The sequence below is a fragment of the Gekko japonicus genome, unplaced genomic scaffold (genome assembly GCF_001447785.1).
Source record: "Gekko japonicus isolate JY-2015 unplaced genomic scaffold, Gekko_japonicus_V1.1 scaffold623, whole genome shotgun sequence".
NCBI lineage: Eukaryota > Metazoa > Chordata > Lepidosauria > Squamata > Gekkonidae > Gekko > Gekko japonicus.
The window spans coordinates 526,925-547,235 of record NW_015174293.1 but is presented as its reverse complement, the minus strand read 5'-3'; the positions used below and the strand labels follow the sequence as shown (position 1 = coordinate 547,235).

General features: G+C 55.3%; 1 protein-coding gene across 1 annotated transcript in view; it reads right to left on the bottom strand.

Moving 5' to 3' along the window:
* The window catches only part of FN1 (fibronectin 1), a 102,222-nt gene that overhangs the window by 43,728 nt on the left and 38,183 nt on the right, over positions 1 to 20,311 (bottom strand). The window contains exons 9-18 of the mRNA XM_015424056.1: positions 19,662 to 19,838; positions 18,121 to 18,273; positions 13,860 to 13,988; positions 12,063 to 12,206; positions 6,750 to 6,871; positions 4,102 to 4,279; positions 3,354 to 3,530; positions 2,619 to 2,747; positions 2,428 to 2,517; positions 1,585 to 1,779 (exon numbers count right to left, since the gene is read on the bottom strand). Of these exons, the coding sequence (XP_015279542.1) occupies positions 1,585 to 1,779; positions 2,428 to 2,517; positions 2,619 to 2,747; positions 3,354 to 3,530; positions 4,102 to 4,279; positions 6,750 to 6,871; positions 12,063 to 12,206; positions 13,860 to 13,988; positions 18,121 to 18,273; positions 19,662 to 19,838 (1,494 nt within the window). The remainder of the gene's footprint in view (positions 1 to 1,584; positions 1,780 to 2,427; positions 2,518 to 2,618; positions 2,748 to 3,353; positions 3,531 to 4,101; positions 4,280 to 6,749; positions 6,872 to 12,062; positions 12,207 to 13,859; positions 13,989 to 18,120; positions 18,274 to 19,661; positions 19,839 to 20,311) is intronic.

Below are 20,311 nucleotides of genomic sequence, written 5' to 3'. Positions count from 1 at the left end.
GGCTCTTTTTGTAGCAGGAACTCCTTTGCATATTAGGCCACACACCCCTAATGTAGCCAATCCTCCAAGAGCTTACAGAGCTCTTCTTACAGGGGCTACTGTAAACTCTTGGAGGATTGGCTACATTAGGGGTGTGTCGCTTAATATGCAAATGAGTACCTGCTACCAAAAGAGCCCTGCCCGGGAATCCCTCCAGTGCCATAGAAGCTCCCTGGGTGACCTTTGGCCAGTCACACACACACTCATAGCCTAACCTATCTCACAGGAAAGGGGGCCGGCTCTGGGTTGAGAAATACCTGGAGATTTTGGGGGCGGAGCCTGGGGAAGGCGGGGTTTGGGGAGGGGAGGGACCTCAGCAGGGTAGAATGCCATAGAGTCCACCTTCCAAAGAAAGCATTTTCTCCAGGGGAACTGATCTTGGTGGACTGGAGATCAGTTGTAATCTCAGGAGATCCCCAGCCCCCACATGGAGGTTGTATCAACTTTATTTCAGTGAGTATGTATGTGCTGACAACTGGGGATGTAGTAAATATGTTATAACATAGTGGATGTGACACAGAAGTATATTTTCCAGTTTCACGGCTAAAGAGTACCAGCTGTCTGAAGAAGCGGAACGTGAACGCGGCAGTGAAGCCAGCCGTGTATAGCTGCTGCATGAAGTAGAACCTTTGAAAGAGGTAGTGAGAAAGTAGAAAGAGGTGCTTTTCTCCCTTTCTCACAATACAAGAACTCGTGAGCACTCCATGAAATTGCTGAGCGGTCAGGTTAGAACGGATAAAAGGAAGTACTTCTTCACCCAAAGAGTGATTAACACATGGAATTCACTGCCGCAGGAGGTGGTGGCAGCTACAAGCATGGACGGCTTCAAGAGGGAATTAGATAAGCACATGGAGCAGAGGTCCATCACAGGGGCTCTTAGCTACAAGGTTCAGATAGGGACGCTGGGGCAAGGGATGCTCTGTCTTCTTGGTGCTTGGGGGGGTCAAGGGTCAACAGTGGGAGGGCTTCTAGTGTCCTGGCCCCACTGCTGGACCTCCTGATGGCACCTGGTATTTCTGGCCACTGTGTGACACAGGGTGTTGGACTGGATGGGCCTTTGGCCTGATCCAACATGGGCGCCTCTTATGTTCTTATGTTCTCTACTGCCGACAGGAGCAGCTCCCTGCCCTCCTCCTCTAAGGGACAGCCCTCCAGAGACTTCAAGAGAGCCATCCTGTCCTCCTCCCTCAACCTCCTCTTCTCCAGACTGAACATTCCCAAGAAGTCCCTCAGCCTTTCCTCACAGGGCTTCTTGGGCTCCAGGCCCCCCAAATCATCCTCGTCGCTCTCCTTTTCCACCGCTCCATTCTCTTGCTTTTGCTGCTGTATCTTTGGCTGCCGCTATCCATTTTCTGTATCGTTTATGGTTTGTCATGTCCTAGGCTGGGTTTTTTTAAGTCTTCAAATTTTGCAGTCCTGGTCTTACTGCATTGCTCACGGGCTGCCTTGTGTTGTCTGACTGGTAACCCACCTCGAATGCCAGTGAGATGGGCAAGCCATCCATGGTACAGGACCACCCAGCTCCCGAAGAATGTGCCGCGTTACCTTCCTGTGGGACGCCGGTGGTCTTCTGCTGGATGAAGACGGGGCTGCTCTCCTGGCTCTCCTCCACAGCGTAGATGGTGATGTTGTACTGCACCCCGGGCATCAAGTCGCTGAGCGTTACAGAGGTGGCCGACTCGGGCAGGTTCAGTTCCGTGCTGCTGCCCTCCACGGACGGCGTGTAGACGATGCGGTAACCTAGGGGAGCCAAAGGTGTCAAAAGTCCCCATGGAAGCTCTTTCGAATCCATGAAATGTCATCAGGAAACACATTTTCAGAAACTGGCACATCTATTTTTTATCACAGTTTCTATGTTCTTCTGCTGAGTTCAAGCACAGTCTTTAAGATTAAGGGGAGCAGGCAGGGGAAACCGGGATGGGGTGAATCAAGGCGTGGAAAAGTCCCAGCAGCCTCTGCCGTGTGTGAAAGCAGCGGCTGACCTGCCCTTTGTTTCCAAAGCCTCCGGCAGACCCTGAGCACGGCCCAGAGGAAACCAGGTGGACCTCGAGGGGACTTCCCTGCCTAACTGCATCCGCAAGCTTCGCTCATTTCACTGACACACAAAACTGCCTGTGAGTGGCCACCTGTTTATGAGACTTTCCCCAAAACAAAGAGGCTAGTCTAGAAATGTATTAAAACGACACAAATTCCACACAGCTTCACTTCGGGGGGGGGGAAGGCAACACAAGTCGGCCATCAGCCTCAACTGGGCAGGAAGCAGGAGAAACGCTCCCCTCTCCTGGCCTGAATGGTACTTTCTACACCCACTCGTCTCTCCCGCAAAGGAGCACAAAGACAAAAGACACCAGGACGGTTAAAAGGTCAGTGCAGGCAAACGGGGCGGACCTGTGATGGGCGCCTCCGGCCGGCTCCATCTCACGATGATGGACGTGTCATCCACACTTTCCACGATGTGTTCCGGAGGAGCGTCAGGTGCTGTGGAAATGAGCAACAAGAGGCCACGGTGAACGGCAAAGAGGAGGCGTGGCGCGCCGAGTACCAAGCTGCCACCAGCCACCGGACCTTGCCAGACATACCTGTCGTCTGTGAAGTGGACAGGATCAGGTTCTGCTCCCCCTCTTCCGAAATCTGATAGACGTTCACGATGTATCTGCGGCCCGGAAGCAAGTTGGGGATGTTGACCGACGTGGCTGTATTTGGAAGGTCTTCAAGAACAGAACAAGCACAAGAGAGAATGGCTCACCCCCTCTGAGGACACAACACACATCTCGCTCCCTCCCTCCCTCCCTCCCTCCCTCCCACCCGGACTCCTCTTAGCAAAGAAGAAGAAGAGATTGGATTTATACCCCATGGCCCTTCACTTGGAGTCTCAGAGCGGCTTGCAAGCTCCTTCCCCTTCCCCTCCTCACAGCAGACACCCCCTGTGAGGTGGGTGGGGCTGAGAGAACTCTGACACAAGCTGCTCTTTTTCGAGGACAGCTGTGCCAGAGCTTGTGACTGACCCAAGGTCACATCAGCAGCTGCAAGTGGAGGAGTGGGGAATCAAACCCGGTTCTCCCAGATTAGAGTCCCCACACACTTAACCACCACACCAAACCACCAAAGCGGGCCGAGATCACGACAGAGGCCATCCTGCTCATTTTGGCTACTTAAGCAAAGACAGCCTTTGCCTATGTATTAAGGGGTTTCAGTTTATATTCCTAGTGTCCCCCATTTCCACACAAATACATGTAATTTTGGATGGAATCTGGCACTTCTAACAAGGGGACAAAAATCTGGGTTTCAGGCCTCCCTCTCTCTCTCTCTCTCACCCAGATACTGGGGTTCATCCCCCTCTTCACTCAATTCATACTCGACACGGAATCCTGAGACTGTGTCTGAAGCAGAAACCCAGGAGACCACGAAGCTGTTGGCTGTGATTTCAGTGACCGACTCCGAGGTCGTCACCACGGAAGGAAGCGCTGTGGTTTCTCCAGACACGTGGCTGGCTGTAGTGAGAGAGATCAAGAGGCCAGGCAGCAATTAGACATAATGCATATTACAGTAATCCTCAATTAGGTTTTGAATGTATGCAGAATTTTGTCCTTGCACAAAGTTGACCTTTAATACTATTTTTGCAAAAACAAACGGATCAAATGTGTAGCAAAACACATGCCATCCTTCCAAAAGCTAAAAATCGCAAAATGCAGAGAGGTATTCAGAGAAACACACAGAAATGAGATCTGGGAGTGAAAGAAGAAAAACACCGGAGTGATCGCCGTCGGAGGCAAAAGCAAGGCATCTAACTGCAAGCCAGACAACAAAATGAATGAGGACATTCAGAGTTAACAAGAAGGCCCAAAGCGATCACATAACTCCTGTGTAAGGAGATAAAATTCCATGCCATTCCTTTCGCATAAGAAAGCACACTGCAAAGTGAAAACACAGCGCACGGAAGACATGCTATCAACCGAGCACGAACAAAGCAAAAACTACGCCTGACAATGCATCTGCTGGGGTCAAAGTGCCCAAGAGGACTGGGGGCAGACCAGAGAGTTCCTCTTTCCTGGGGTTACCTACTTGAAACAGCCGTGGTACTCGAGGTGGTGAATTCGAAGCGGGTGACTTCTCTCTGTCCATAATGCTGCACACAGATCAGCTGCCCCTCGTAGAGGACTCCAGGTTTCAGGCCAGAGATCGTGTAGGAATTCAAGTAACCTGGAATGGTGACCTCTTTCCATCTCGCTCCAGTGTTCTTCTAAAAAGCCAAGTGGAAACGGAAATCAGGGCAGGAACATCTCAGGCATCGAAGTCTGAAAGTGGAGGGAGATCTCCACTGGCTTTGTTTCCTAAAGTGGAGGGAGATCTCCACTGGCTTTGTGACCGACTCCGAAAAGTGATGCTTCCTTGTGGGAGGAACAAGCAGCTGCCTAAAGGAGCGGTTCTCAAAAAGTCATGCTGAGCGTACTTTTCAGGAACCACCTGCAAAGTCCCTCCACTAGATTCCCCCCCGTTCCCAGCACAATAATGCAGGATCCTCACGGCAGTGAACACAGAGCACTTCAACATACTCGTTTCCATGTCTGACGTCTATCCCTACGACCTGTTCCACAGCAGTGCTGAGCAAGAGGCTGCATTTCTCAGGCATCTTTCACATCACAACTAGACAAAGCAGGACACTCCCGACACCACTGACACGCAGTCCTTGCCAGATTCAAAACCCGAAACCAAGATGTCAAAGAGGAGATTGGATTGGGTTTGATTCAGCCGGGCTCCACGGTGGCTGGATGGCGCTGGAGGGAGAGGAGAGGAGAGGAGGTGGGGCCACCCTCCCTCAGGACGCCCACAGAGCTTTGGCAGAGGGGCACGTTCAGACTCCAGGCTCAGTTGGCCACAAGGACACCAGTGCATCCTCAGGCCTGGCTTCACACACGTCCTGGAGCTGTGACCACGACGGCGTCAGCCGTTCACAGAGACAGCACGGTCGCCAAGGAAGGCGGGCTGCTCGGCCATTTTCAGTGTCTCCCCCAGTTTGGATGCGCCCTGTTTACAGAACGTTACCAGTAAGAACGGGGATTCAAAAGATACTTCTTGTGGTTATCTTTTCAATGCCTGAAAACTGGACAAAGTCCAGCTGTTGATTTCCATAAAGAGAGGCCGTGTCATAACAACGGAACACGTCCTTGAAGAGGCCCCCGTGCCTAAAGGACAAGGAGCAACCAAGAACATCCGAGTCCTCGTTCCAGGTTGTGAAGAATACTGTAAGGAAGGAACTTTTTCCTTAAGGCGGAGGGGGAAATTCATCAGGGTCTAACAACGGCTGCTTATGTGGCCGATCGAGATTAACAGCATGCTGAAGAACAATTTCATTTGCCAGAGGCCTGGGTGGGAGCAGTTGCTCGCCTGAGGGGGAAAACTCCCCTGATCAACAAGAAAAGCCATGCGCCTAATGCCCAATGGGACAGGCCCTTGCATGAAATCCTTGCAGCTCCTCTGGGTGGAAAAACATTTGGCGATCTTACCTAATCATTTGTGGATGTGCACTCAAAAGAACCAATATTTGTATAATATATCAACAGGGATCCTGAGCTGACCCGCTTGTTTGTGCCGGAATCCAAGGTGAGCGGGATAAATGTATGTGGGATGGAGCCCCCTCGGGCCCAAAACACTCGTCACACTGAACACGGAATCCCAGCGGGGGCCGCACGCCAGCTGCAAACTCCTTACGGGAGCGGAACTCTCACGCACCACAGGGGCCCAACCCGGGTCAGGGGCTCCAGCCTTCCTCCTACCCCCCCCTTTCCTGACCCAAAATGGCCTCACCCGGGGGGGGGGGTGAGAGGTCGGAGTCCCTCCTCTGCCTGTGCCGTGGCCATGAACTGAACACTGAATTCCCACGGGGGACACACAAAAGGCATATGGCTGCAAGTCCACATTAGGATCATTGATCTGTTAAATGTAACGTGTTGGTTGGGCCCCAATCCCCAATCCCCCTCCTCCTCCAGTGCTGGCGCCATACCCCGACGCTGCGCAAGACGAAAGAGTGCGGACCCCTCACAGCCACCTGTGGGTTGACACTCTCTGGTTCTGTGCTAAGTCGCACAGAGGCTGCTGGGTTTTTGCAGAGCACAGTAACTGGGAGCCATGGCACGGTGCCCACCGCAACAAAGAATGTCCCCCTGCCCGCCCTGGGCGTTATTTCCCCTGTCTGTAGCCTCCTCGTTCCCCCCCTCACCGCAAAGCCGTTCCACGGCAGGCTAACAGGGATGTGAAACTGGGACTGTCCCAGTCAGCTCCACTCTGCAAGCTCCCAGCCGCGGCACAGAGAAGAGGGTCTGTGTACATCCTGAGTGCAAGCCCTCTCAAGTAGAAGAGGAGGAGGAGGAGGAGGAGGAGGAGATTGGATTTATACCCTGCTGCCCTTCACCACCCAAAGGAGTCTCAGAGCAGCTCACAAACTCCTTTCCCTTTCCCTCCCCACAACAGACAGACACCCTGTGAGGCAGGTGGGGCTGAGAGAGCTCTCCACAGAGACTGCTCTTTTTCAAGGACAGCTCTTGTCAGAACTACGGCTTGCCCAAGGTCATCCAGCCAGTGGAGGAGTGGGGAAACAGACCCGGTTCTCTCCATTACACCAAACTGGCTCTCTTCTCCTGGACTGTGGAGAGGGATTACAGCTCTTTGTCAAGGCCCAGGGATTTCTTTGATTCAATGGCTGATGTCCTTACTGGTTTCCATCGGAGGATGTACTTGGAGATATGGGAGGATTCGGGGGCAACCCACTGGACAGGGTGAGAATCCGGATGAATCGGGACATCTGTGATGATCACCTGGACGGGACCAGTGGAACCTGGAACAGAAACGACACCAATCCTTTTCCTGAGGGCTTCCTCCGTCCCCCACTTCGTGGGAAGCCCTGACCCCCCCCTTCCGCAACAAGGCCCCGATGCTAAACGTTGGCGCCCTTTGTGTATTGGTAAACATCGTGAGTAAATATCCACACACTAAATTATTTATCTACCACCCCTGTCCAGTGTAGGGAGTCTGGTCAGAAGGCAGAATTATTCTGTTCTACTTTTTCACAGACTGCAGAACGATCCCCAGAGTCACCCTAGTGGCAGGCAGGATTCCCAAGCAGGTAGGTTGTGAACATCTTCCCTAAAGGCAGCCTGATCAATCCACGTGTGGTGCCAGTGGGCTTCCCAGCGCTTCCCCGTGTGGGGTACCACTTTCAGGACAAGAAAACGGTCAATGTCTGAACTGGCCCTTGGTTGACACAAGACCCTGGGGGAGGGGGGGCCTCGGGAAAAGCACTCATCCGGAGGAGGGTTCCACGTGGTGCCACTTCTCACGTTAGCCCCTCTGAATTCTACAGCCTGGAAACTCTGCCAGGCTCCAAATGCGGCAAGGGAAGGAGCTGGGGGGGGGGCCGCGGGGCAAGCGGCACTCCGAACCACTCCCTCTGTTACCACTGGATCCCCCCTGCCCCCTCCTCCGAGGGGACCAAGGACAGCACACATGGATGCTTCCCCCACCCCACAATCCCGGGCCGGCACTCAAGACGCAAGTGAGGGGAGAGCGAATGGCTGGCTGAGGCCACCCACAACCAGTTAAAAGCCACAGAAAGGAACTCCGTTTCATGCATGCTGTGTGGACCTTCCATTCCCGTCCCACCCACCCAGCACCACCTTTCCGACTAAATGACTCAGTCTAGATGCAGAATAAGCAGAGGTGTGTGTGGGGGAGGGGTTTGCAAGCGAGACCCAGACAACTCTGCCCGCCAGCAAACAACTGTCTGACTTGGTGGGAACCACTGTTATTTTAGCAAATTAAATTCTTCCCTCTGAAACAGCCTCCCTTTCTGAACCTGTATAACTTACATACCAGTGGGAACTTTTAAGGGGCTTCCGTAAAAACAAACCCCACCCCCACGTACACACAGAGATCACTTCAAAGCTGGCCGAATTCCCTGGGAGCCGCTCAGGAATTCAGCCGCTCGACTGCCGAACACATTCTCCCTCGGTTCGGTCTCCGAAGAGGGACCGGGGCTACCACTTCTGAGCGCGCGCACAGATGCTGGTGGGGCCCATCCGGCCACAGACCCTGGGGCTCAGAAGCCACCCAAGAAGCCAGGAGGGCCTTTTCCCTTGAAGGGGCGCCAAAACGCGGCCGGCCTCAGAGAGGAGTTTGTGACAGATCATGGCCCGTTTCTCAACTGACTCTCTGTCTGCCGCAGGGCGACCATCCCAGCTGAAGACTTGCCGTGTAAGGGTGCTCCGCTGGAGCGGCCCTCCTGAGGTCGTGAGGGAGAAAAAAAAAGGGCTGCACTCCAGTCACCAAGTGATTAAAAAAATAAGGCCAAGGCCGATGGTGGAGGCAAAGACTGGAGACTGATCTCTCGTGTCCTCGCTGAAGGAACACTGAAAGACACACAGATTCCCCCAAAGAAACCTGTTGGTGAAACGCGTGGGGAATTTTTAGCTTAATAATAATAATAATAATAACTGTGTGCACGTATGTATGTATGTATGTTTACTTTTCTTGCACTGACAGTGTTGGCCTTATTTTTAATCTCCTGAGGTAATCGTCGCCTTCCTCCCCAGGCCAGGCATCCCAGGGGTGTTTCGAAACCCACCCACTCCCGCTTTAGAAGCTGCCCCCCCGCCCCGTTTCCCACCACGTTTGCTGCTGCTGCTCCTTGAAATGGCAGAGCCACCAAGGAAGGACCCAGCCCAGGTTTGTTCCCATCGAGAATCGTCTGCCCTTTGCTTGTGAGGATTCTGTGCCCCGCAGTTGAAACTGATTTGAGTCATGATTCCAGGTGGGCCGCTATATTAGTCTGCAGAAGCAGGGCAAAATTCAAGTCCAGGAGCACCCTGAAGACCAGCAACATGTTCCAGGGTAGACATCGCCACGAGTCAACGCTCAGCTTGTCATATACAAGCAGGGATGAAGATCCGTTCCCACCTGCCTCTGAGAAAGGGAGCGCTCCGACTCACACAAGGACAGACCACAGAAAACGTTGCTGGTCTTGAAGGAGGAGGAGGAGGAGGAGGAGATTGGGTTTCTACCCCATGGCCCTTCACTACCCAACGAAGCGGCTTACAAACTCCTTTCCCTCCCCCTCCCCACAACAGGCAGACACCCTATGAGGTGTCAGAAACTTGCTCTTTTTCAAGAACGGCTCTTGTCAGAACTAGGGCTCGCCCAAGGTCACACCAGCCAGGTGCCAGTGGAGGAGGAGTGGGGAATCAAACCCGGTTCTCCCAGTTCAGAGTTAGCACACTTAACCACGACACCAAACCACTACACCAAAGGGGCTCCTCCTGGACTTGAATTGTGCTTTGTGCAACGGTTGCTGTGCCGGCTGCCTTCAGCGGCCCAGCTGTACCCGATGAGCAAATACATAAAAACAAACATCCTCATTTGTGTGTGTGGGGGGGGGGCCCTGTTAGCTCTGAGCGTCTCCTCCTGTGACATCATTCCGTAGCCTCCTGTGTACATCCCAGGACAAAATGTCCCCAGCCTGGGTCAGCCAGTATCCACGGTCAGTCTTTCCCCCCGCAATAGCCACAGAGACGGGGTTTTGTTCCTTTCTAGCCGTTCCCTTCATGAGGGCCACACCGAAAATGAGCGACTTAAAATAGGCACGTGCCGTTCCCAGCACAGGTCAGAGGCACATTAACGAATGATGACGGGCACAAAGACACACAGTGACCAATGGGCCACCTCCACTCACTTCAGCCTCTGGCACGGCTCCCACCACGCCCACAAACTCAAAACCTGAAATGAAGGCAAGGGCCCCAGGAGAACGACAGCCATTCAGTCAGCCCTGACCTATAACAGGAGACGACTGAGGGAAGGAAATGGGGCAGACGCCGGGGACCCACCAGGCCTGTGAGCGGGGCGGCCAGGATGCTGGGAGCAGAGGAAGCAACACAGGAAAGCGCTCCAGAGGCTGTGGGGACCGGGGGACCCTCGAAGAAGACCTGGGGGCTGGCCACAATGTCACGCCCTGATGCCGACGAAGGCACGCGCCTCTCCACGGTTTTCCACAGCTTGTTTAACGTTCCAAGCCAGACTGCCACTTCCACATTTCCATTAAGGATTTTAATTCACCACAGATGCGTGAGCCTACTACTCTTTCTCACCCCCTGGACTCACTTGCCTTCCCTCTTGTGGCACGTGGCTTGGCTCACTTGACCGAGCAACACGTAACTCTCTGCTAAGCAGGCACCTTGACAGGGGGGCGAGGGGAAGGGAACCGTTCACGGCAGCTCTGGCTTACCCGGGTCTGCAGGTGAAGGGCTGATGGATGAAGCAACCTGCCCTGACGTGGGAGCAAAGGCCTTGGCTGAACTGCCTCCCTCCGCACGAGGCTACGCAAGCTACCCAATAATAGACAACTCTCCAGGCAGAACTCTGCGTGTAACCCCGCACAACACCCTGCCTCATCCCACAGTAAGAACAACAGTGGACCGAAAACCCCCACAGAGATGCCCTTCCTCCCTCAGGGTTGCCCTTCCAGAGTAATACCCTCCACATGGATGCCCCTCGCAGAGAGGGAAGCGCTGCTGGGCTCACCAGGTTTAATTAAAAACTAAGCACGCACACGCACACACGCACAGCAGCAGCAGCAGCCGGGAAGCACCAAGGTCCATCTCCCTTATCGCCCCTTATCAATGTGCAGGACCGAAGCAGATAAAACAAAACACGCTCAAACGGACCACGTTTATGGAGAGTTCCTGGAACTGGGTGAGCAACAGAGTGCAAACAGTGAGTCCACAGAACGGATTGCATCAGTCCCTACACACACACACCCGCGAGATCTCAGCGGCAGGAACGCCAGGCAAAGAGGGAGCCGCCGGTGGTGGTGGCAACATGAGTCAGCTACTCCTGCAGACCCCGGGGCCGGAGGGAGCGGAGGGGCTGAAGGATGGGAGGGGCAGGGGCGGGGGGGGGAACCTCCCTCTGCCAGGCAACCCCCTCCCCCATCAGGACAGCGGCTCCAACCCAACATGCGGAGTCAGGCTGCCAGCCTCTTTCCTAGCAGAGGCCCTTCGCTTTTCATGGAAGGGGGGAAGGCAGCAGGTGCTGCTGATTCACGCAAGAGTCACCCCCCCAAGCTAAACTGGTCCTTGCTGTTAAGAGGTCAGGGGAAAAGTCGGTGCCGTTATGAGTGAGATTTTAAAGCTAACGTTTAAAAAGCCCAAACTGGAAAGAGAAAAGTAAGGCAGAAGGATTCAAGCAAAAGTTGGGCATTTCCCTGTGAAAAGACCAAGCGAACCTTCATCCCCAATGGTATCGGAAGACATGTCCATGCACACGAAAGCGGATACCCAGAATTACACTCCGTTGGTCTCTTAAAGGTGCCAACTAGGGACTCCAATGACCCTGCTGTGGAAGAGCAGCCCCAGGGACTAGAGACGGGAACCCAATAGGACAGTTCCGGGGGGGGGATAGGTAAAAAGTAAAGGTCTCCCTTGCTCGAAAGCCAGTCGAATCCGACTCTAGGGATGCGGTGCTCATCTCCGTTTCCAAGCCGAAGAGCCCGCGCTGTCCGGAGACTTCTCCGTGGTCATGTGGCCGGCATGACTAGACGCCGAGGCCCACAGAACGCTGTGAGCTTCCCACCAAAGTGGTACCTATTTATTGACTTGCAATTTCTTGTTTTCAAACTGCTAGGCTGGCAGGAGCTGGGGCCAGAGACTGGAGCTCACTCCGTCACGCGGCACTCGGGTCTCTCGGCGCCTGAACCACTGAGCCACCGCAGCCCCAGTCACCAGGAGCGCTATAGTAACCGGGGGGGGGGAGGATACTGTGGACCCAAAAGGGGATGGTTTCTGCAAAGGCTGCCAAATGAGGGACACGTCTGTCTCCCTTTCGCCCTCTCATGATAAACATATCAATGAAACCACGAGAGGAAGGTCCGTGCAGCACTCAGGAGGACAACAGATCGCGGGAGACAGGAGCGCTCGCCCAAGGGGCACCACCACGCCCAGGGACGATTCCCGAGGGGCCGCGGGGGGGGGGGGGCTTACCTGAGTAGGTGCTCAGAGGCTGGCAGTGCCACTCCCCAATGCCCCGCCCGTAGCAATAGCACTGGTACCGGACGCCGTGGACGTGTTTCTCCCACGAGTCTCCAATCTGGTAGAAGGTCTGGCTCTCCGAATCTTGACACTGGTCTGAAAGGGGAGGGGGAAGAGATCTCAGGGATGCCGGCGTGCCTCGGGGGGGGCCCAGGCTCCGCCAGGACCCCTCTGTTTTGTCGTGAAATCCCCCCCCCATCCTCCTTGGGCTCCCTCCTCAGAGAGGCCATCCGGACTGGGACTGGGAGCTGAGGCTGAGGGAGGGAGGGAGGGAGGGTCTCCTGCTGGGAACAGGAGGGCTCCGCAACCCAACGGGACAGAGACGCCGCTGGGCTGGAGCCACTCTGGTGGAAGACACACACACACACACACACACACACCCCGGGGTCCCTCTGCCACTCTCCGGAGGGCCATCTCCCAGCAGGCTACGGGGCCTCAGGCAGCGGCTTAAATGGTAGCAGCACCTTCTGCGGGGAAGCGGTCCTCATTGCTGCAACGCTCTTCGGGCTGGCCTGCACAGGGGGCCGGCCGGAAAACAGCACAGGCCACCCCGCGGCCACCGGGGCATCACCGAGGGAGGGAGGGAGGCCGGGGGGGGTAAGAGGCCCCCCCTCCCTCCACAATGACTTCCGCCCTCCTTTCTTCCACAGTTGCCTGCATGCGATCGAAAGGCTGTGCACGCGTCTACTCTTGAGTTGACTGACACCCACCACCACGGGATACAGCCCTATTCAGGCGGGAGGTCAAAAAGCACGGCCATTCCACTGGCATCCTGAAGAACAAGACTGGACCTTAACTTCAGGAACAAGTTCACTCACTTTGTAAAACGGCTCTATGCTTCCCCAGGAGGAACGAATGTGTGAGCCTCTGCAGATGTTTTCTCAATTAGGCCAGACTTCACCACGAGCGCTTTTTAAACTCACGCCAGGAAAAGCACGTTAAAGCTCTCCGGGGAGTGAGAAACCAGAGATTTAAAGAATCTGCTCATCATTTGATCAGAATGACTGGGGGGGCTGGGGGGAGTCCTCTGCTCAGGGGGGGAAAGCCATTGTTCGTTTTCAGAAAGGGGAAAAGGTTGCGGTCAGGTTCAGAAGGGTCATCCGCAGGGCCCTTCCTCGTCCCTTCGTCCCAGAAAAAAGCGGTAACAGCCAGGCCAACAAAAGAAGCCGAACCTCAAAGCAGAGAGGCTCTTCAGGTCCAGGAGGCCGGCAGACCAAACAGCCTTTCCCTCCTCAGATTTCCCAAGAGGAGGCCTGCCTGCCACACCCGCTCTTCTCCCCCTTTGGCGGCCTGATCCCCAGTGGGAGGGCCGGGGGAGGAGGCATCGTCACGTGTACATCTCCGGGGAGAGGGGGGAAGTCGTGGGACAGCACACCACAACCAATCCCAGCTGGAGGGAGGGGGAAGAGAAGTTTCCATCCTCTGGCAGCCGAAGCTGGGGGTGGGAGGGCTCCGGTTACACCACCAGACCGTGGGACCCAATTACGCTGGAAAGGAAACCATGACCCAACACTTCCGATGGCTCGTCTTGCCTCTTTGGCTTGGATAAGATCCCTGAATGTGTCGAACACAAACCATCTATCTGGGAGCAAACCTTTGCAAGGGATTCCCGTCAGAAAGCAGCGTTAGCAGGATTGCCCCACAATCCTGACTGACCAGACCCGCACAGGCAATTTTACTGATGCTGAGTTTTTCGGGGGGGGGGGGGGGAGAACCACCCCTGTGGTATCCAGATGGGCACAAACTTACCAATGGGGTCGCATTTCCATCGGCCCCGCCCTTGACCAAAGCAGGTGCAGTTCAGCATGTGCCCTTCTTCGTGGCGTTTGTGGAAGGTCTGGTTGACGTCGTACGTGATCCCGTCGACGATGCACTGGTCTGTTCCGACAAACAAGCAAGATGTTTATGCCCTTGATCACGCTGCACAAGTCAAACACAGAGCTGGGGAGGCCTTTACCGCAGAGAGGACACCGGCCAGCCTCGGCCGCTGTCGTGACCCGCACAGGACACATTGGCCATTAACTCCTTCCCCACCACCAATCTGACCCTATCCTCCCACCCCAGCACAGGTTTTTTCTTTCTTTTCAGCTTTAATCTAAGCCCAATTTCTAGCAAAGTCATGGTCCTCTCCGCTTAGCACAGAGAACCACCGTGACTTTGCAGGAGCAACTACTGCTCCAAGACCCCCACCCCACCCCACCCCTACAGGAGAGTCGTGTGCCTCTGTTCCCCCGGGACCCCCTGGCCAAGCACAGGCCGAGGCTTTGGGGGAAGCCATCCTGTACTGGCGAGCCAGAAATTCTCAGCCACTCGGGCTCTGGCACCACAAAGCAGCCTGGTCACAGCGTGGGAACCCTGTTTCCAAAAATGTTAAAGCCAAGGGCGGGAAATGGCCTTTTGGTGAGAAATTCAAATATATGCAATTCTTACTTCCTTACAAACCCAAAACGTCTTGTACTGATTGAACAATATAAAATGCATCTTTTAAAAACTTGGCATACATTTTTGTTCTATATTATTATTACTATTATTGTGCTTGTTGTTAAATTTATATGCCGCCTCTTGCCACCAAGGGGCTAATAACAGGGGCTAACAGCAGTGAAAATATTAACAGATATCAATTAAAACCATAATACAAATAAAACTAAAAGGCAGACCCGACTAATAAAAAGCTAAATGGAAGAACTCCGCTTTGCAGGCCCCGTAGAACTCAGATGAGTCCCGCAGGGTTCGCGTACCGTCTGACAGCTGGTCCCACCAGAACGGGGCCATCCTTAGAACATTTATGGAATTTAAAAGGATAAATTTGTAACCTTCTGCAAGAAGAACGACAAGAATACCCTAGGCTTCAAAAAGCGTTGCAAGTGCTGCACCCTTTGCATTTCACTGCCCAAAAGAGAAAATATGTCACTGTTTTGTTTTCAGTGCTTGCCAAGATTTCCCAATTTTCCTGTCGGAAGAATTGAGAAAGCCCTTGAATGTTTTCATGTTACACCTTTGAAATGAGTTAAACGATTTTAAGATGAGGTTTTTCTCCCTCCAAAATATTAAATGTTTCATAGGAAAAATATTTCACTGGAAAAATGGGGGGGGGTCCTTGGGGGAAGGGGAAACACCAGAAACGCCTCCCCTCCCCACCCCATTCTTTCCTCTCCCCCCCCCCCCCCAGGCCTTCACGCTGCTACTCCGGAACACCTCATTCGATTCAAAGGTGTGTGTGTGTGTGCGTGCGTGTGTGACCCTCCAAGGCACCGCCCCTCACCCAGGCATGGGTCCAAGACCCCCGTTTTCAGGACAACAACTGACCATCCCAGGCCCCTCAGGAAACTCCTTTTCTACGCCAAACCTCTCTGGAAGCCTAACCAAGTACCTGGTCGGGACGACCACCTCCCCATCTCCCGACTCTCTTGTCTGTGGCCGGGCATGAGCTGTATCCCAGCCAGGCCCACCTGGCTCTCCCACCACATCACCTGGACACACCCTCTGCCAGCCTCTCCCGCAAAGCTCAGACCTCCCAACAGCACGTCCGGCCCCAGCGTTTCCCGCACTGCGGGCACAGATCCTGATCTCTCTCCAGCCACAGCAACCCAGCCGGGGACTCTGGCCAATAACATCGGTGGGGGCAGAGGCTCCGTGGGGGACTTGAGACCTCTCTGACACCCACCTCCTCGAGGAGGCAGGAGCATCAAAAAGGTCTCCTGAGCCCCACCAGTCTCTAGCTGGTTCTGCCCCCACCCCCAGCCTCCTCCCACTGCTGACCTGAAGCAGGAGGAGCCTTTTGTCACCAGCAGATGGTGGGTGCGCGGCCTCCCTCCCTCCCTCCGCGCTACCTCCCTTCCCTCCCCCCCTTCCTGCCTCTTTGCTCATCCATCCTGCCCCCCAGAATTATTACTGTTCTGCGTAATATAAGGGGCGGTGCTAAACTTCCTAAAAGCAGGCTGGTCAGCCAGTGAAACGACCCACACCTTGCCACAGGCTTTACTAGCCGTCCTAGCAGCAAACCCTCTAGGACACAGGGGGGGATTACTAGAACTTCCAGTGGTAATAAAAACCAGCCCGAATCCTGAACTATCAGACCAAAGAGGCGTGTCCCTGGAGGACCCCAGTAGGGACACGACTAAGCAAAGACGAGCAGAGATCGACTGAAGCCATTTGGACTTTGGCAAGGCAAAGGCCAGGAGCTGGAGAGCCAAGGGCACGAGCAACGTTCAAAACAAGCACCCCGTAGACTAGGTTCTGCTTCAGCCGCAGCTCTGGAGTCCTTCCTCCACACACCTCGCCTGCTCCTCCCAAACAGAAGCAGTCCACCGCCCTAAAGGAGACATGGGACGACCCACCTCTGAAGGGCTCCTTTCCCCCTGGCGCCACCTTCCTACGCACTCTCTCCACCCCCCACCCCCAAAGAACCTGCAGCATCAGTGGCGCCAGCCCAAGGCCCCTGCAGACAGAAGGGAGCTCTGAGCAAAAGGTTGCAGGTTTCGTTTGTCTGTCACGACCAGCAGCTGCACACACAACGGGACTTCCATCCCACGAGGGCTCCCTTCCCCTCATCTGCATGCTTTATCCGAGTCGCAAAGGCTCTGGAGGAATGCATTTGATTTGTTTACTGCGCTTCTTCTGACACCCCCGGGGAGAAGCCATTTTTTTCAAGATCAAAGGATGCAGGAAGTTTGTTGGGGGGGCCCCTGAGGGGCAGAGGTCAAAGCAACAGGAGAGCAGAGGTCAAAGGCCAAGGAGCCCCTGGGGTTGCTGGCCAATATTATCTCTCGGGTTCACAGCGTGCAAACAGTGGCAGGCCCCGTTCTCTCTCTGCAGTGTGGGAGTACTCAAGAGCCTGAGACCCACTGCTTGGCCACGGCCCAAATTCCTACAGGCTTGAGGCTCAGGCAGAACCACAACAGGGTCACTCTGCCTCCGCTGAAGGAGCCGACTAGCAGCCGCTGCAGAGACTGTGCCCATGAGGCAGCGAGGAGAAAAGGGCCACACACACCAGAGTGCCTGTGCAAACCCTCCCGCCCTTCCATGCTGTCTCTCCTGTTACAGCCCACCGCGCCCCCTTCGGCCGTCCTCCTGCTCGCGGCTGTGCCAGTTTGGTGCAGTGGTTGAGTGCAGGCGGACTCTAATCTGGGAGAACCGGGTTTGTCTCCCTGCTCCTCCTCCACTGGCACCTGGCTGGATGACCTTGGGCAAGCCGTAGTTCTGACAAGAGCCGTCCTTGAAAAAGAGCCGTTTCTGTCAAGAGCTCTCTCAGCCCCGCTCACCTCACAGGGTGTCTGTTGTGGGGAGGGGGAAGGGAAGGGAGTTTGTCAGCCTTTGGGTAGTGAAGGGCCATGGGGTATGAATCCAATCTCTTCTCCTCTTCTCTTCTTTTCCCAGGCCTGGACTTTGAAAAGATGCCTCCCGTGACGCTGGGCCTGATTCCACTCCTCCTGTGGGCGGCCCGGCCCCAGGAGGGTCCCGTCAGCTGTCACCAGGGGGGGAGGGCCTTCTCAGGTATGGCCCCTACAGCCTGTGGAACACACTGCCCGGTGGGCACCTGCACCCTGCGGGACCCATTTCGTTTCTGCAGGGACTGCAAGGCCAAATGGCTCACGTTCCCCTCTGGAGGATAACCAGATGCTTGGGGCTGGTTTGATAGTGGTACGGTGCGGAGTTACATATCCAGATATCTTAATATTTTATCTGTATTATCTGATTTTGTTGGGTTTTATCTATCATGCAAGTCATTTGAGTGTTGTAAGTCACTGCAAGACCCTTTTGGTGAACCGTGACTGAAGAAATGTAATAAATACATTTTTAAAATAAAAACAAACATCGGCCTGTGGAGATCCCCACTCAAGTGCACTCCCAGGACCCCCCTGAGTTCTGGCCACTGTGTGACGCGAGAGGGCAGGGCTGGACGGGCCACCATCGGCCTGATCCGGCAGGGCTCCACCTGCGTGCGCCCCCCAGGACCAGGGAAGCCGGCACACGGGGGGGGGCTGTGGGGGGGGAGGGCAGGCCGGGATACCTCTGAGCTGGGAGTAGGCGATGCAGGTCCACTCGCCGCGCCCGTTCCCCACGCAGGTGCATCGCATCATGTGGCCCATGTCGTGCTGCTTGTCCCACTGGTCTCCCACGCGATACATGACCCCGTCGTTGGTGGTGCAGATCTCCTCGTGCGCTGCCAAAGGAAGGACAAAGATCAAGTTTGCTCCTTGGGAGTACTCCTCTTGGCTTATCCTGTGCTACGCGTGAAGTCAAAGGGGCCCGGCTCTCTCCCGTGGGTTTCCATGCCTCCAGGTCTCGAGGGCACTGCAGTCGGGATCCAGAGGAAGGAAGGGCTGGACTCCAGCAAGGCTCTACTGTGCCCCCCCAGGGCTCCCCCCCTCCCCAGGGGAAGGGGGCACGGCTCACGCTTGGCCCTGCCCTGCAACGTCACCAGCCCCCCCCCCCCTGACTTCACCAGGCCCCGCCCCACACAAGTCATGACCAAGGCCTCCCTCTCAGCTGCGGAGCCTTCTTGTGAGCAGAAATTCTCCTTTGTGAGCCCCTGGCATTAAAGTTGTGGGAGAGCGATTTGGCTGCTGCATAAATGAGTTTGCTCTGGAGCCCCATCCTTCCTGAGCCAAGGCAAAAAGGTGTGAGCCAGAGGCTACAAAACTGTGAGCTAGCTCACACTGACTCACCTTAGAGGGAACACCGCATCATCATGACCACCATGAAACTCCAAAGACAGTGCTCTGTTTGTCTAACGGCCCAAGCAGGCATTACATAGAGAAGCAGGAAGCATTCCTCCAGTTCTTCTTCTTTCTTTTTTTTAAAGGAATTCGGGGGGGTGGGGTGGCAGTCAATTTGAGCAAAGGTGCTCCTGCCGGAGCTAGCTGGAGCGGCATCACCCCCGCGCCTTACCTGGGAAGGGGCGATTTCTCCTGGGGGGGAGGGGGGTCAGCGCTTGGCAGAGCCTGAGGGTGCCGCCATCACTGCTGCAAGCTCAGTGGGCTAGGCTGTCCAGCTAGGAGGGCCCCCCCCGGTCCCCTAAGTGTGGGGGAAGGTCATGGGCCAGCCACTGTCAGGGCTGCTCCGCAGGGTCTCCTGGGGTCCCGATGTGGCCCGTGGGGTGGGCACCGTGACTCAGACACCCCAGGAAAACAGACTGAGCCACGACTGACCATGCAGGGAGCTCTGGAAGGCGACTTGACCCCTCATCTACGGGAGTCACAACAGCAGGGAAGGCACTTCCAGTGGGGCAGCCGTGTTAAGTCTGCTGTAGGAAACAGAAGACCAGCTGTGCCCCACAAAAGCTAACCCTGGAACAAATGCTGTCCGTCTTCCAGGTACCCATCTGCTTGGATGGTCCCTTTGGGCAAACTGATTCTGGTAGCGGAGGGGGTGGGGGGTCCTGGGGGGGTGCCTTCCCAGGTGCAGCTCTTGCCTGACGTCTGGTGAGCCCCTGGACAGCAGTGCACCGGCCGGCCGGCCAGCACTCAGCGGCCCCCAAGGAAAAGCAGAGCGACCCCCCCAGCCAGACGCCTTCCCGCCGGACTGACAGTCAACACACATGCAGCTCACCCGCCATGGGACAGAAGCCAAACTTCTGGTCCGCGTCATAGTTTGGGGTGGTGCCACACCACTTCATGTTGTCTCGCCGCCCCTCGGAGGTGCAGTCCGTGTAATTCCGGTTGTTGTAGATGAAGGGGAAGTGGCAGAGGGCGCCGTTGGAGTTGCCACCGCGGGTCTGGACCAGGACTGCAAAGAACCAAGAGGCGTCCAAAAAGGGTCACCTAACTCGGGCCTGGGATCTCATTGGCGCTGCCGCTCAGAGTCCCCCGCGCCCACCCCCACCCACCTGTCGCAATATTCAGGACTGTGATGGGTTTGGTGACTTAAGCAGACCTCCGTCTTCAGCGCAGACAGTTCAGCCCAGAGGACCGCATGCTGCCCTTAGAGTACGAGGAACCTGCTTTCGCTTCATAAGCATTTTTATTCATTCATTTATTCATCCCATTCATGCCTGGCTTCCCTCCCTAGCGGGGACCTATGGCAGCTTCCATCATCCCCCAACCCCATTTTTGACAGTTCAGCCCAGAGGACCGCATGCTGCCCTTAGAGTACGAGGAACCTGCTTTCGCTTCATAAGCATTTTTATTCATTCATTTATTCATCCCATTCATGCCTGGCTTCCCTCCCTAGCGGGGACCTATGGCAGCTTCCATCATCCC